The sequence below is a fragment of the Suncus etruscus genome, chromosome 1, assembly GCF_024139225.1.
Source record: "Suncus etruscus isolate mSunEtr1 chromosome 1, mSunEtr1.pri.cur, whole genome shotgun sequence".
Classification (NCBI taxonomy): domain Eukaryota; kingdom Metazoa; phylum Chordata; class Mammalia; order Eulipotyphla; family Soricidae; genus Suncus; species Suncus etruscus.
Window position 1 is genome coordinate 165,503,196 of NC_064848.1, and position 13,558 is coordinate 165,516,753.

The 13,558-nt window shown below is 48.5% G+C and overlaps 2 protein-coding genes across 3 annotated transcripts in view; both read right to left on the reverse strand.

The window, feature by feature from the left end:
• Nucleotides 1–4,151, reverse strand: part of PIGS (phosphatidylinositol glycan anchor biosynthesis class S) — a 1,033,024-nt gene extending 1,028,873 nt beyond the window's left edge. For both annotated transcript variants that reach the window (XR_007494849.1, XM_049771750.1), the window contains exons 1-5: nucleotides 4,112–4,151; nucleotides 3,752–3,891; nucleotides 3,549–3,660; nucleotides 1,995–2,084; nucleotides 1,068–1,159 (exon numbers count right to left, since the gene is read on the reverse strand). Coding sequence is in view for 1 of the 2 variants with exons in the window: in XM_049771750.1 (XP_049627707.1) it covers nucleotides 1,068–1,159; nucleotides 1,995–2,084; nucleotides 3,549–3,660; nucleotides 3,752–3,891; nucleotides 4,112–4,145 (468 nt within the window). In the remaining variant the exon portion in view is untranslated. The remainder of the gene's footprint in view (nucleotides 1–1,067; nucleotides 1,160–1,994; nucleotides 2,085–3,548; nucleotides 3,661–3,751; nucleotides 3,892–4,111) is intronic.
• A 3,328-nt stretch (nucleotides 4,152–7,479) lies between these two features.
• Nucleotides 7,480–12,853, reverse strand: ALDOC (aldolase, fructose-bisphosphate C). Its single transcript, XM_049772326.1, has 9 exons — nucleotides 12,697–12,853; nucleotides 11,064–11,187; nucleotides 10,768–10,979; nucleotides 10,539–10,593; nucleotides 10,288–10,448; nucleotides 10,098–10,181; nucleotides 8,441–8,615; nucleotides 8,105–8,304; nucleotides 7,480–7,980 (listed from the first exon to the last, which is right to left on the reverse strand). Exons 2-9 carry the CDS (start codon nucleotides 11,173–11,175, stop codon nucleotides 7,885–7,887), a joined length of 1,095 nt encoding a protein of 364 aa, XP_049628283.1. The 5' UTR covers nucleotides 11,176–11,187; nucleotides 12,697–12,853; the 3' UTR covers nucleotides 7,480–7,884.
• Nucleotides 12,854–13,558: the final 705 nt, after the last annotated feature.

Below are 13,558 nucleotides of genomic sequence, written 5' to 3' on the forward strand. Positions count from 1 at the left end.
AGCGATTTCTGAGCGTACAGCCAGGAGGAAACCCTGAGCACCACTAGGTGTGACCCCACCCAGAAAAAAAAAAAAAAACAGTTCTTTACAGGGCTGGAGAGTACAGTGGGTATAGTGCTTATCTCACACGCAGCCAACCCAGAGTCTATCCCTGGCATCCCATATGGTCTAGAAAGCACTGTCAGGAGTAATCCCTGAGTGCGAAGCCAGGAGTAACCCCTGAATATCACTGGTTGTGGCCGCCAAATAAAAACAACACAAAAATTCTTCTTTTGGGGGCTGGAACGATAGCACAGTGGCAGGGCGTTTGCTTGCATGCAGCTGATCCAGGACGGACCTGGGTTCAAACCCCAACATCTCATTCTTTTGGTAGGATTAGAGAGATTGTATAGCAGTAAGGCAGATGTCCCAGGTTCAATGCCATGTCATATGGTCCCTTAACATGACTAAAGTGACATATGAGTGTAGCCCTAAAACCAATATAAATGAAAAAAAAAAATGTTCTTTTGGAGCCAGGAGTTATTCAGTGGTCAGGATCATATGCCCTTTATATGCAGTGATCTTAGTATGATCATTGGTACTAATACTGCCATGTGCAGCGCTATAGGCTTCTAAGTACCTCTTGGGTATATCTGGTAGCCCTTAGTACTGCATGGTTCTAAGCAAATAACCATTTGGCCTGGCTGGCTGAGTATTATGGGGATTCTGAGAACTGCTTGGGAGCCATCCCCTACTTCCAACTACCCCCAAATAATAAAACAAAATGTTATTTGGGATCTAGGCATATAGCTGAAGCAGAGTACTTACCTTGCATGTGTGAGAATGGAACCTAGGGCACACAATAAAAAATGTTCTTTTTTTTTTTGGTAGGGGGTTGAGTCACACCCGACAGTGCTCCTGGCAGGCTCGGGGGACTATATAGGATGTCAAGGATCAAACCCGGGTCCGTCTCGGGTCGGCACAAAAGTAAATATTCTTTTATTCATTCTTTGGGGTCATGCTCCCAAAGCTGGGAAGAATGAGCTGCAAAGATAAGCAATAACCTGCAGCCTCACATCTCAACCTACCTTGGGGAGAAGCGAGGATCTCTCATCAATGACGTACACAGTTAGGGAGCCTTCGGCTTGCTCCTGTGACTCCAATAACATGGCTTCTACCTCTAGGGAAAGGAGCAAGTAGTCTATTAGAAACAAATAAACCATCTTCTCCTCTTTGACTTCCCTCCTCCCATTCACACACTGCTTACCCCAAAGCTGGCCCTTGCTGAAACACTGTCTAGCTTCCCCAGAGCAATTTTGGAGTTAGCTCCCAGTATGAAAGCTACATAATATAGGTCAAAGGAAAAAGGGGGCTTCATGTTAAAATAGTAAGATGAGGTTGGAAAGATACATAGTAAAGTCAATAAGGCTCTTATCTTGTACACAGCCAATCCAGTTTAATCCCCAGAACCCCATATGGTCCTGCGAGCCTTACCAAGAGTGATCTATAAATGCAAAGCCAGGAATAAGCCCCAAGTATACTCTGGTTAGCTAAAAAATAAAAAAAAAAATCAACAACAAAAAAAAATAAAAATAAATAACCTCGGGCCCGGAGAGATACCACAGTGGTGTTTGCCTTGCAAGCAGCCGATCCAGGACCAATGGTTGGTTCGAATCCCGGTGTCCCATATGGTCCCCCGTGCCTGCCAGGAGCTATTTCTGAACAGACAGCCAGGAGTCACCCCTGAGCACCGCCAGGTGTGGCCCAAAAACAAAAAAAAAAAAAAAAAAAGAGAGAGAGACTGAGCTATAGCCCCTGGGTCTCTGAACGTAAAAATTTAAAAAAATAAAATAAAATAAAATAAACAACCTCCCTAAAAGAGCCATAATGTGGGCTGGAGCGACAGTACAATGGGTAGGGTGCTTGCCTTGCATACGAGTGGCCCAGATTTGATCCCCAACATCCACACACACACACACACACACACATACACACAATGTGACTTCCTCTGGTACCTTGCACGGTGCCCAGTTTCAGGGCCTCTTCTTCATGCTCTGAAGCAATCCGATACTCTTTGTGATAATAGCAATTGATTTTCATTTTATCTGAAAGGGAAAGGAAGAAGCATAATAGAAGATTATTGGGGCAGATCACCACAAAAAGGCCACAACCCTCAGTACTCAGAACTTACTCCTGACTCTGCATTCACAGGTGACTCCTGGATGTGTTCAGGGGACTATATACAGTACCAGGAATTGAATCAGGTGGAGTCAGATGTGTGCCAGGCAAGTGCCCTGCCCACTGTACTATCAAGTAATCACAGCACTAACATTAATACCCACCAGTAAGTATGTAAGGATAGCGGCAAGGTGACTCTCACAAAAAAAAAAAAAAAAAAAAAAAAAAAGGAAGGGCCAGAGTGATAGCATGGCAGTTAGGATGCTTGCTCTATACGCTGCTGACCCAGGTTTGATCCCAGTCATCCCATATGGTCCCCTGAGTCTGCCAGGAGTATTTCTGAGCACACAGCCAGGAATAAACCTTGAGTGCCACTGGGTGTGGCCCCAAAACAATCAAATCAACAAATAATAAAATACTGAATCAAGTCCTTAGATCTACCTATGAGTTTATATGAAACACAGGAAGTAGCAGAATCAGTTAAACTAGGATAAAGTGATCTACCAAATCATCTATAAAACCAATGATCAACAATTCACAAAAGAAGTGTATGAGAGGGGCTAGAGCGATAGCACAGTGGGTAAGGTAAGTAAGATGCTTGCCTTGCAGGCAACCAACCCAGGTTCAGTAGTGTGCCCAGCAATGCTCAGAGCTTACTCCTAGCAGGGCTCAGGGAACATATGGAGTACCAGGACTGGAACCTGGATTAGTTACATGCAAGAGAAGCAGTCTGCTTGCTGTACTATCCCTTTCATTCCTTGATCTGGTAGTTTTAGCCTTTATGAATAAAACTGTCTCGTGAGAGAAGCCGGAGTGATAGCACAGCGGTAGGACGTTTGCCTTGCATGCTGCTGACCCAAGACAGATCTGGGTTCGATCCCTGGCATCCCATAAGATCCCCTGAGCCTGCCAGGAGTCTACTTCTGGGTGCAGAGCCAGGAGTAACCCCTGAATGCCTCCGAGTGTGGCCCAAAAAAACAAAAACAAAAATTTCCTGTGGGTCAGAGAAAGAGCTATAGGGCTAAGCACTAATTCTGCATACAGGAAACCAAATCCATCCAGAGTTCGGATCTATAGACACACACACACACACACACAGAGACACACACACAGACACACACAGACACACAGACACAGACACACACACACACACACACACACACACACTGAATTTCTCAATGCTGGGAGATAGGGCTAAGGATCACTCCCAAAAGTGTGTAGGGGCCGGAACTTGATGGGGGTGGGGTGTCCCGCAGCTTGGCATGTTCTTTAATTCCCTGCATTAATACATTGATGGGAAATGAGATATTCATGCGACTCCGACCCAAACGTATCTGGAGTGAGCTGCCCAGCAAAACATGTAAGTGCTGGAGCTCATCCCCAGAACTCACATTTCAAAGGAATCTCCTGCTCATCCACAACAGTATCAGGCAGCATCTCCAGGTCTTGCGGGTACAATGAATCCCGGGAAAACACGACAGTGATGGGAACCTTTATCCGGAGCTGGGGGAAGAAAAGGAGCCTTAGGGCTTCGACTCCACCTTGCCAGTTGGGCAGCTGAGTCCCCTGGGCCTCCCCGCTAGCAACTTCTCACCTGCAGGGCATTCAGCTCACTGATCTCGGAGTACGGCAAGGAGGCCCGGTAGGTCTCCGTGGTCTTCCACCAGAGCGGCAGCCCCAGCACGATGGCCACCGTGGCGAAGAAGAGGGCAGCGCGCTTGCCCCGGGCCACCTCTGCGGGGACAGGGGAGACATTGAGACGCGGGACGGGGACTGGGTGCCGGTCCCCAAGGGAGAGAGAGAGAGAGAGAGACTCTGGGAATCTGCAGCAGGGATTCTAATGGGCCCACCCAAGGCTGAAGAGATTCCTTCCGAAATGCACGATTCCAGGCCCCCATGAATCTGCATCCCCGCCTCCCTCCCTCCTGTGCCGCGATCCATGGCACCACCGCACCTAAATTAGTGGCTCCTTCCCCGGCGGCAGCCATGATGGCTCCCGGATGATCGGCGTGACTTTCCTCCAATCGGAGATGCGCTGGCCGCAGGAAGGCGGGACCAGGAAGAGTTCGCAGCCAATCACGCGCGGCATCCCAGCTAGGCTACCTGAAAAAAGAGGGCGAGGGCGGGGCGGGGCTCTCTGGAAGCCCAGAGGCCAGTTTGCAAGATCCACCTAGGGCCCGTGGTTCCTGGTTCGAAACCTCTGAACTCAGGGCTAATGTGCTCCACACCCCACTTCCAAATCCCTGACCCCGGCGATCAGGAACACAAAACCCGCAGTCATTAAGATAGTAGGACACCATAGCCAGAGCCGAAGTTCAGTTTTTCTTACCTGAAAAAAATGGAGTCTTATTAAAATTAGGTCAATGACATTTTTGACCATCCCTATTCCTTTTTTTTTTTTTGGTTTTTGGGCCACACCCGGTAACGCTCAGGGGTTACTCCTGGCTATGTGCTCAGAAGTTGCTCCTGGCTTGGGGGACCATATGGGACACCGGGGGATCGAACCGCTGTCCGTCCAAGGCTAGCGCAGGCAAGGAAGGCACCTTACCTCTAGCGCCACCGCCCGGCCCCTTTCCCTATTTCTTTATCTAGAGCTTCAAGTGTTAAACTAGTATTTTATTTATTTACTTTGGTGTTTTGGTCACACCCGGCGGCGTTCAGGGGTTCCTCCTGACTATACACTCAGAAATCGTTCCTGGCAGGCACCGGGGACCATATGGGGTGCCAGGATTTGAACCACCGTCTGTCCTGGATCGGCTGCGTACAAGGTAAACGCCCTATCGCTGTGCTATCTCTCTGGCCCCGGCTTTTGGTATTTTTAAATGCACTTGCGTTCATTTTTTTTTTTCCTTTTCTGTTTTTTTTGGGGGGTGGGGTGGGGCACACCCTGTGACGCTCAGGGGTTACTCCTGGCTGTGCGCTCAGAAATCGCTCCTGGTTCGGGGGACCATATAGGACTTCAGGGATCGAATCCAGGTCCATCCTGGGTCAGCCGCGTGCAAGGCAAACCCCCTACCGCTGTGCTATTGCTCCGGCCTCACATTCATTTCTTATAAAAACAACTGGGCACTTGAGCTGGAATGATCGTACAGCAGTTAAGACATGTGTCAAGGGCCCGGAGAGATAGTACAGCGGCGTTTGCCTTGCAAGCAGCCGATCCAGGACCAAAGGTGGTTGGTTCGAATCCCGGCATCCCATATGGTCCCCCGTGCCTGCCAGGAGCTATTTCTAAGCAGACAGCCAGGAGTAACTCCTGAGCACAGCCGGGTGTGACCCAAAAACAAAACAAAACAAAACAAAACAAAACAAAAAACAAATAACTATAGTAGAATGCCTGTCTCGAACACAGGCAGGGGATGAAAAGGGGGGAGAGGTTAATGTTACACTGGTGAAGGGGGGTGTTCTGGTTATGACTGTAACCCAACTATGATCATGTTACTTAAATAAAAAATATATTTAAAACATAATAATTAGCTGAGTATAGCATTCACAACTTACTTTCACAAAGCATGACCTTCTCAGTTCACACAGTATACCCCCAGCAGATGCATGATTTGGGGAGAGAGGAGGTGGACACACAATGGTGCTCAGTGGCTATTTATTTAGTGATGGTGCTTGACAGAGCATGTGGCCTGGATATCAAACCCATGTCTCTTTTATGTAAAACTTGTGCTTCAGGGCCCGGAGAGATAGCACAGCGGTGTTTGCCTTGCAAGCAGCCGATCCAGGACCAAAGGTGGTTGGTTCAAATCCCGGTGTCCCATATGGTCCCCCGTGCCTGCCAGGAGCTATTTCTGAGCAGACAGCCAGGAGTAACCCCTGAGCACCGCCGGGTGTGGCCCAAAAACAAAACAAAACAAAACAAAAAAAAACTTGTGCTTCAACCCACTAATCATCTCTCTTTTTTGGGGGGGAGGGTCACACCCAAGTGGCTGCACTACGCTCGGAAATCGCTCCTGGGAGACTCGGGGGACCATATGGGATACCAGGATTCGAACCACCATCTGTCCAGTATTGGCTGTGTGCGAGGTCAATGCCCTACCTCTGTGCTATCTCTCCAGCCTCCCACTGAGTTTCTCTTTTGTTTGTTTGTTACTCCTGGCTTTGTTTGTAACTCCAGAGGTTACTCCTGGCTCTACACTTGGAAATCACTCCTGGCAGGCTCAGGGACCATATGGGATCCTGGGATTTGAACCACCCTCCTGCATGCAAGGCAAATGCCCTACCTCCATGCTATCTCTCTGGCCCCAGCCCACTTTTTTTTTTCCGGGCCACACCCGTTTGATGCTCAGGGGTTACTCCTGGCTAAGGGCTCAGAAATAGCCCCTGACTTTGGGGGACCATATGGGACACCAGAGGATTGAATCGTGGTCCTTCCTTGGCTAGCACTTGCCAGGCAGACACCTTACCTCTAGCACCACCTCACTGGCCTCCCACTTTTTTTTTAATCCAAGGTTTACACATAAAAGACAGATCTTCTTACTTCTTTACCACAATGGTTAAAATTCAGCATGAAATCTCCCCAGTTCTGCCTTTATAGACTTTCAAATTAGGCCACTCTCATCCCCTATTACTTGAAATACTAGGTAATTTCCAGGATACCCTGTCAACATAGTTCTTTTTTTGGGGGGGGAGGTTGTCACACCTGGTGCTGCTCAGAGTTTACTCCTGGTTCTACACTCAGAAAATGCTCAGGGGGCCATATGGGATACAGGGGATCATACCTAGGTGGACTTGTACAAAGCAAATGCCCTACCCACTGTACTATTGCTCTGGTTCCAAAACACAGTTCTTAAGCCTTAGGGATTTTTCTGGGTCTGAGGAAACCTACTCACTCCTACCCACTGCCCCACCAGCAGTGGCTTTCCTTGCCTCTCCCTTCAGCCTGAAGTTGCAGCCTAATTTCTTTCTGATGCAATTATCTCTAAGAGGTTTCTAACCTTCTACATAGTAAACTATAGCATGAAGCATTAATAGACCAGAGACTAAATTGGGAATTTCCATGTGTGTGCTCCTTTTCCATAAACGTATAGCACAGTAAACTTTTAAAGCCCTCTTCTTTGGCTGGAGTGATAGTACAGCAGTCGGGTGCTTGCCTTGCACGTGGTTAACCTGGATTTGCTCACCAGCATCACATATGGTCCCCCCAGTTTACTAGGAATAATCTCTGAGCACAGAGTTTGGAGTAAACCCTAAATAGAGCTGGGTATGGCCCATAAACAAAACAAAACCACTTCCACAATACAGAATCAGAAACAGACAATAGGAATAGGAAACTGGGGAGTGGCAAGTTGATATGTGCAAGAAAGAGACAGAGTAGCATGCTTTGCTACATTTATTTGCTATGTGCTATGTACTCCAGCATGAGTCAGGTCTGGTGTCAGATCCTATGATCCCAGGGAAGATGGGTAAGGAAGGTCCTAGGAGAAGCTATCCCATCATGAGAAACTGTAAAGGCTTGTAGAAGCATGATGAGGACCCAGGTATCCTTCTATGACTTTGAGAAAGTTCTCCTACCCTCAATCATGAAACTCCCTATGCTCTGATCAGTGGTCCCAAGTACAGCAATGGGAAAGAGGAAGGGAGGAGAAAAAAGAGGATGATCGCGCTGGATGGAGGCATTTCAGCTCTGACTGGTTACTTTGACCCTCGCCCATAACTACAAGGCAAAATTGGGTTCAGGTGACAAGGCCACTGGCTGTGGTCTGCAGTGGTCTGTATGGTTACTTAGTAAGCGTGGTTGGCAATGTAAAGGGACTGGGCTGCTGCTCCACTGTCTTCTCCGATGCCCTCATACTTGCCCTGGGCTGCAAGCCCATTCACCTGCAAAAGAGGAATGGGGACAGTGAGCAAGCTAAGGTAACTACAGGTGTCAGGTCGTCACCTCTGAATGCTTCTCTCTGCCTGCTACACAACATATCCTCCCTCACCACCTCTCACTCCCAACCTCAGCCCGCTTGATGAATTCCTCTGTGGCAGCCCCGGCATTGTTCCGCTGTCCTCGCCAGGCATTGAGTGCAGAGGCCTGCAGAGCACGACCATAGGAGAAGGTGAGCGCCCAGGGTCGAGGAAGTGGACAGCGGTTGATGGCGTTGAGGTTGAGCGATGCCTCCTCTTCACTCTGACCTCCAGACAAGAAGGTCACTCCTATGGTGTAGAGAAGAGAAAACAAACTGTTGGGTCACTTCCTATTTTTTTCCAGGCTAAAAAAAGGCTGTCCAATGGTCACAAGAGGCTATTGAGGAAGGGGCTAAGGGACAGGAAGAAGTGAAGCAGATGGTACCTGGGACTGCAGGGGGCACTGTGCGACGTAGGGCAGTGACTGTTGCCAAGGCAATCTCCTCTGGGCTGTACTTAATAGGACAAGCATGGCCAGGGGTCACCATGTTGGGCTTGAGCAGGGTCCCTTCCAGATACACATGATGGTCACTTAGGGCCTTATACACAGCGGCCAAGACCTGTGAACCAAGAAGAAATTACTAGGCCGGAGAGATAGCATGGAGATAGGGCTTTTGCCTTGCATGCAGAAGGACGGTGGTTCGAATCCCATCCCCACAAGCCTGCCAGGAGCGATTTTTGAGAGTAGAGCCAGGAGTAACCCCTGAGCACTGCTGGGTGTGACCCAAAAACAAAAAACAAAAACAAAAATTACTAAAGTTCTAGGTCCTGGCTACAAACATTTCTATGTTGTTTCCTAATAGATGAGTATTGCTGTAGACGTCATGCGTCTCAGCAGTTCTCATGGGTCATAGCACTACAAGATAGAAAAGCGGAAGCACGAGCGGCCGAATATGAAATATAAAATAAATGAAACCACACGGAGAATGTGGGGTCAACACGATTCTGGCAGGAGTGCGACAAGTTTAATTTTTTGAGCAGGTAAATTTATAGGGGTAAAATTAGCCACAGGTGAAGAATAATTGCAATCACAAAGCCTAGTATAACAATAACAATACCTAAACTATGGGTGTGACTTAAAAATTCTAAATTACAAGAGAGAATGTCACAGCTCAAGGTAACTCCATGTAAGCCACTTAAAATGCAAAATCAGGATTAGGAGGAAGAAGAAAATATCTAGAAACTTGATCCTTCTAGGCTGGACTCTATTGTTTTAGAGGTTAAATGAAGGGAGATACCAAATCCCCAGGAATGAGCTTCCCTATTTCTAAAGGAGGGTCAAAAGTCAAAATCTGTATTCTGGTTACGCCCTTGATCACCAGAAACTGCAGCTGCAAAGGACATATTTGAAAAAGAGAGAAAAATTAAAAAAAAAAAAAAAAAGAAAAAGAAAAAGAAAGGGGCCGGGAAGGTGGCGCTAGAGGTAAGGTGTCTGCCTTGCAAGTAGACTGACCGAGGTTCGATCCCCCGGTGTCCCATATGGTCCCCCCAAGCCAGGGGCAATTTCTGAGCTCATAGCCAGGAGTAACCCCTGAGCGTCAAACGGGTGTGGCCCAAAAACCAAAAAAAAAAAAAAAAAAATGAAAAGGAGAGAAAAATTATCTTTGCTTTTAGGGCTGACTATATCCAGAAAAAGGGGTTCTCAAATAAACTTTGGTGCTAAAATTTCTGAGCCAAATTATTTGATAGAGGCTATTATTTTGCCTGATATATACAAAGGAGAGATAGTTAAATACTAGCTGAAAATGTAATGCCAGGAGTCTCTTTGGAAATTCCTCAACCATCCACGCAGGGGGAAAAGGCGTCCACAGTGGGCCTTTTGAGGAACCCCATGGGGGTTAAATTAGTTCTACCCACCAGGATACATCTGGTGAGCTGAGCACCCCTAAAAGTTTAGGTATGCCCTGGCAGAGTATGAACGTGTGATGCAGCACAACTCAGACTCAGATCTGATCAGGACTGAGTGAAGAGCTTGAAGGTGAGTCTTTCACTCTCCTGTCAGGCTGCCTGCTGTACGTGTCTATGCCCCTATGTAAACTCACCTTCTCTGTAACATACTGGCAACGTTTGAGGTCATGGTCTCCATCAGGCAGGATTTCAGGCTCCACAATAGGCACGATGCCATTCTGTAGGTAAAAGCATGGGAGTGTAGGAAGGGCTGTAGTGAAATGGGACGAAACCCCAGAACCCTCTCCTATCAAGAACCCATTTGTCCTTCACACAGACACACACCTGCTGGCAGATGCTGGCATAGCGGGCCAGCACATTGGCATTTTCCAGAATGGCAAGTGCTGAGGGTGTGCGCTCACTGATTTTCAGCACACAGCGCCACTTGGCGAAGTCGGCGCCATCCTTCTTGTACTGGGCACAGCGCTCCAAGAGTCCATCTAGCCCTGCAGGAATAGTGCCAGCCTCATCACTCTGTCTTTATTGGTACCAGCCACCCAACAACCTTATAGTGCTAGAGCCCACCCATCCTGTACCTTGAGTGGTGGTTTCTCCATTGGTTCCTGCTAGAGGCACTACACCCTTGTCAACCTGTAGGGGAAACAAAAGCAGAAGGTTAAACCCAAGATTTCTCTTTATACACACACAACATAAGGTAGGATTCCCACTAGCACACACTTGTGCATGCACACACACACACACACACACACACACACACACACCCTGTTTTTATGCCCAACTGCTCTCCAGAGCCAGTCACTGTACCTTGATGCCCACAACAATGCCCTTTTCCTGGATGGTACGAATGAAGGGGACCCCATTGTCATCTTTTTGGTAGAGTGTCTCATGGAAGAAGATGACTCCGCCAATGCACTTCTTCACACGGTCGTCTGCACTGAAGAGGACTTGGCGGTACAACCGGCGATTCTCCTCCGTGTTTTCCACCCCAATTTGGCTCAGTCGCTTGGCCATACTGCCTGGATGTAAAGAGGGAAGGGGTGCGGTCATCCCCATGGCTCCCTGGGCACCCCACCCCCACTCTGCCACAGGCCTCCACCTACCTACAGATTCATCTGCAGCCAGAATGCCTTTGCCGGGGGCCACAATCCGGAGGGCAATATCAGACAACTCTTTTTTCTGCTCAGCAGAAAGGGCTGGGTACAAGTGGGGCATGGTGGCAGCTCCCTAGAATACAGACAAGATGTGAAAGCTGGACCCTATCTACCACCTCCTGTTTCCTCTTTTGCCCATATAGGTCAAATGGCTCCACCCCCTTCCCCAACAAGCACAGGACTGGGAACAGGACAGCAGTCCTTGGCATCAGAGTGGCACCAGTCCCTTTAACAACTAGCAGGCTTAGGGTCTCAGTTCCAATAGCTTTTGTCCCTGATGGCACCTTTCCCAGATTCGGGGAAGTTGTTGGTTGGGAATGGGGAAGGGGGCGGACTTTGTTTGGGGGTACATATCTTATGCTATTCAGAGGCTACTCTCAGACATTGCTTGGGGGTCACTTCTGCTGATGCTCTGGGAATCAAACCCAGAATATCTGCATGCCCAGCATGTGCTTCAGTCCCTGGAGCCTTTTCACTGACCACACAAAGTCTACTTTCCCTTTATCAGGGAGGCCATATTTGCCGATTCTCACCCTCAACGGAGTTCCTATGAAATGTTCCTTATTTCCAAGATTTCTGAATGAGGCAAAACTACCTCTTTTCAGGACTGGAAAGACAATCAAGGGGTTAAGGCACTTGCATTACACACAACTAATTCTGGTTCAATTCTCATAGTCTCCCAAGCACTAGGAACAACCCTTGGGCACAGAGCCTGGTATACCTCGTGAATATCATTGCGTGTGGCTCCAAACTCCTCAAAAAATAAAAAATAAAAAAAAGTAAGGAGAAATGTAGGAAGAGAAAGAGGAGCCTAGAAGTAGTTAACAATGAGATAGATAGCAAGAAAACTAGAGAGGAATACTCTAGGAGAAAAAGCAGGGTGAAATTAAAATTGGGATGGAAGGGTGTTCTGACAGAGACAGAGAGATAGAAACATGTTCAACAACTTGCCTTGCATGCAGCTGATCAGGGTTGAGCCCCAGCATATGATTCTGAGTCCCACCAGGAGTTACCCTTGTGTTCAAAACCAGGATTAAGTCCTGAGCAGTCAGGTGTGGCCCCAAAACCAAACAAAATGACATTTAGGGGGAAAAAAACCTTTTAGGGGGCTGGAGCAACAGTAAAGCAGGTAAGGCGCTTGCCTTCCACATGGCCATATGGGGTTCAATCCCTGGCATCCCACATGGTCCCTGAGCATCACCAGGAGTGATCCTTGAGGGCAGAGCCAGGAGTAAACCATGAGCACTGTGGGGTGGCTACCGACTAAAAATAAAATTAAATAGTATGGATGGAAGAGCTCACCTAATGAAAAAGCCAATAGACAGGAAGATTTGGGACCGGAAAAGCAGAGATCCAAACTTGAGAAGTAAGAATAAGGGGTGAAGTCTACCAGGAATAATTCCTGGCACAGAGCCAAAATTAATTCCTGAGCACGGCCAGATGTGACCCAAAAAACAAACTTGGAGTTTGGAATAGAGTTGAGAAGACACATTCAGGCATTCCACCCCCACCCACCTAAGAGCAAGGATGAGAAACACCAGAAGAGAGATGCTGAGCAGCCCTTCCTGGGCCCAGGCCTCACCTGTGTGCAACACAGCAGTGGCAGCAACAGGAACGGGTCAGAGGAGCAGCTCCGCTGTGACCAGCAACAGCCCAGGCTCCTATAAAAGGAGGCTGAGATGCCGCAGAGCTACGTGACTAGCCCCTTCCCCAAATCAGGGGAGGGAACAGGCCTTGGACTCACCCTGACCACGCCCCTGCCCATGATTGGTGTCATTGTGAGACCACGCCCACAGAGGCGGGGCGACGAGGTGGAGTGACTACACACTCTGGGACTCAGCTGTTGTGGAATGCCCCCCCTCCCACCTCTGGAGCCCTGCCATCAGGAGCTGCTGGAGGCAGGAAATGGTTTTGCCCTCTTTTCTGCCACAGAGGCCTTTGCCAAGTGTAGAACAGAGCTGCATGTTGGGGATTAAGCCTGGTCTGATGGAGAGCCACTTTAATGGCCACAGCTGGTATGGTAGGTCAGTCACCAACAGTGCAGGAGTTTGAGACAAGCAACTGTCCACATTCGTGATTCACCAGGACCTAGCTCCAGCAAGGGCATGGAGAAGTGAATGAAATGAAGCCTTGTCTGTTCCCCCTACGCCTTGTGCCAGGGAACAGCATGTCCAGTGCCCAGAGTATCTGAGCGAGAAGGGAAGGGAGGAGGAGCCAGCTATGGCTCTAGATGCAACAGGCTGGAGTGTGAAGGGCAACCAGGCAGGATGCCAGGCTACCTCTCCCCACATCTTTTCCACAAACTCTTTACCCACCCCATCACCGCCGACCCAAGAAATAATAGGACTTAGGGAATGAGAAAGAGATAAAAAATAAATCTAGAACACTGGAGCTGGAGAGCAGTAGGGCATTTGCTTTGCACGAGGCCTACCTAGGACCCACGG

What these genes read in the sequence shown, in the direction of transcription:
- ALDOC (XM_049772326.1), bottom strand. Translation starts at nt 11,175, where the DNA reads ATGCCCCACTTGTACCCAGCCCTTTCTGCTGAGCAGAAAAAAGAGTTG. An exon ending in GGCTGCAGATGAATCTGTAG is followed by an intron (nt 10,980 to 11,063) that starts GTAGGTGGAGGC and finishes CTTTACATCCAG; the next exon opens with GCAGTATGGCCAAGCGACTG. An exon ending in TGGAGAAACCACCACTCAAG is followed by an intron (nt 10,449 to 10,538) that starts GTACAGGATGGG and finishes CTATTCCTGCAG; the next exon opens with GGCTAGATGGACTCTTGGAG.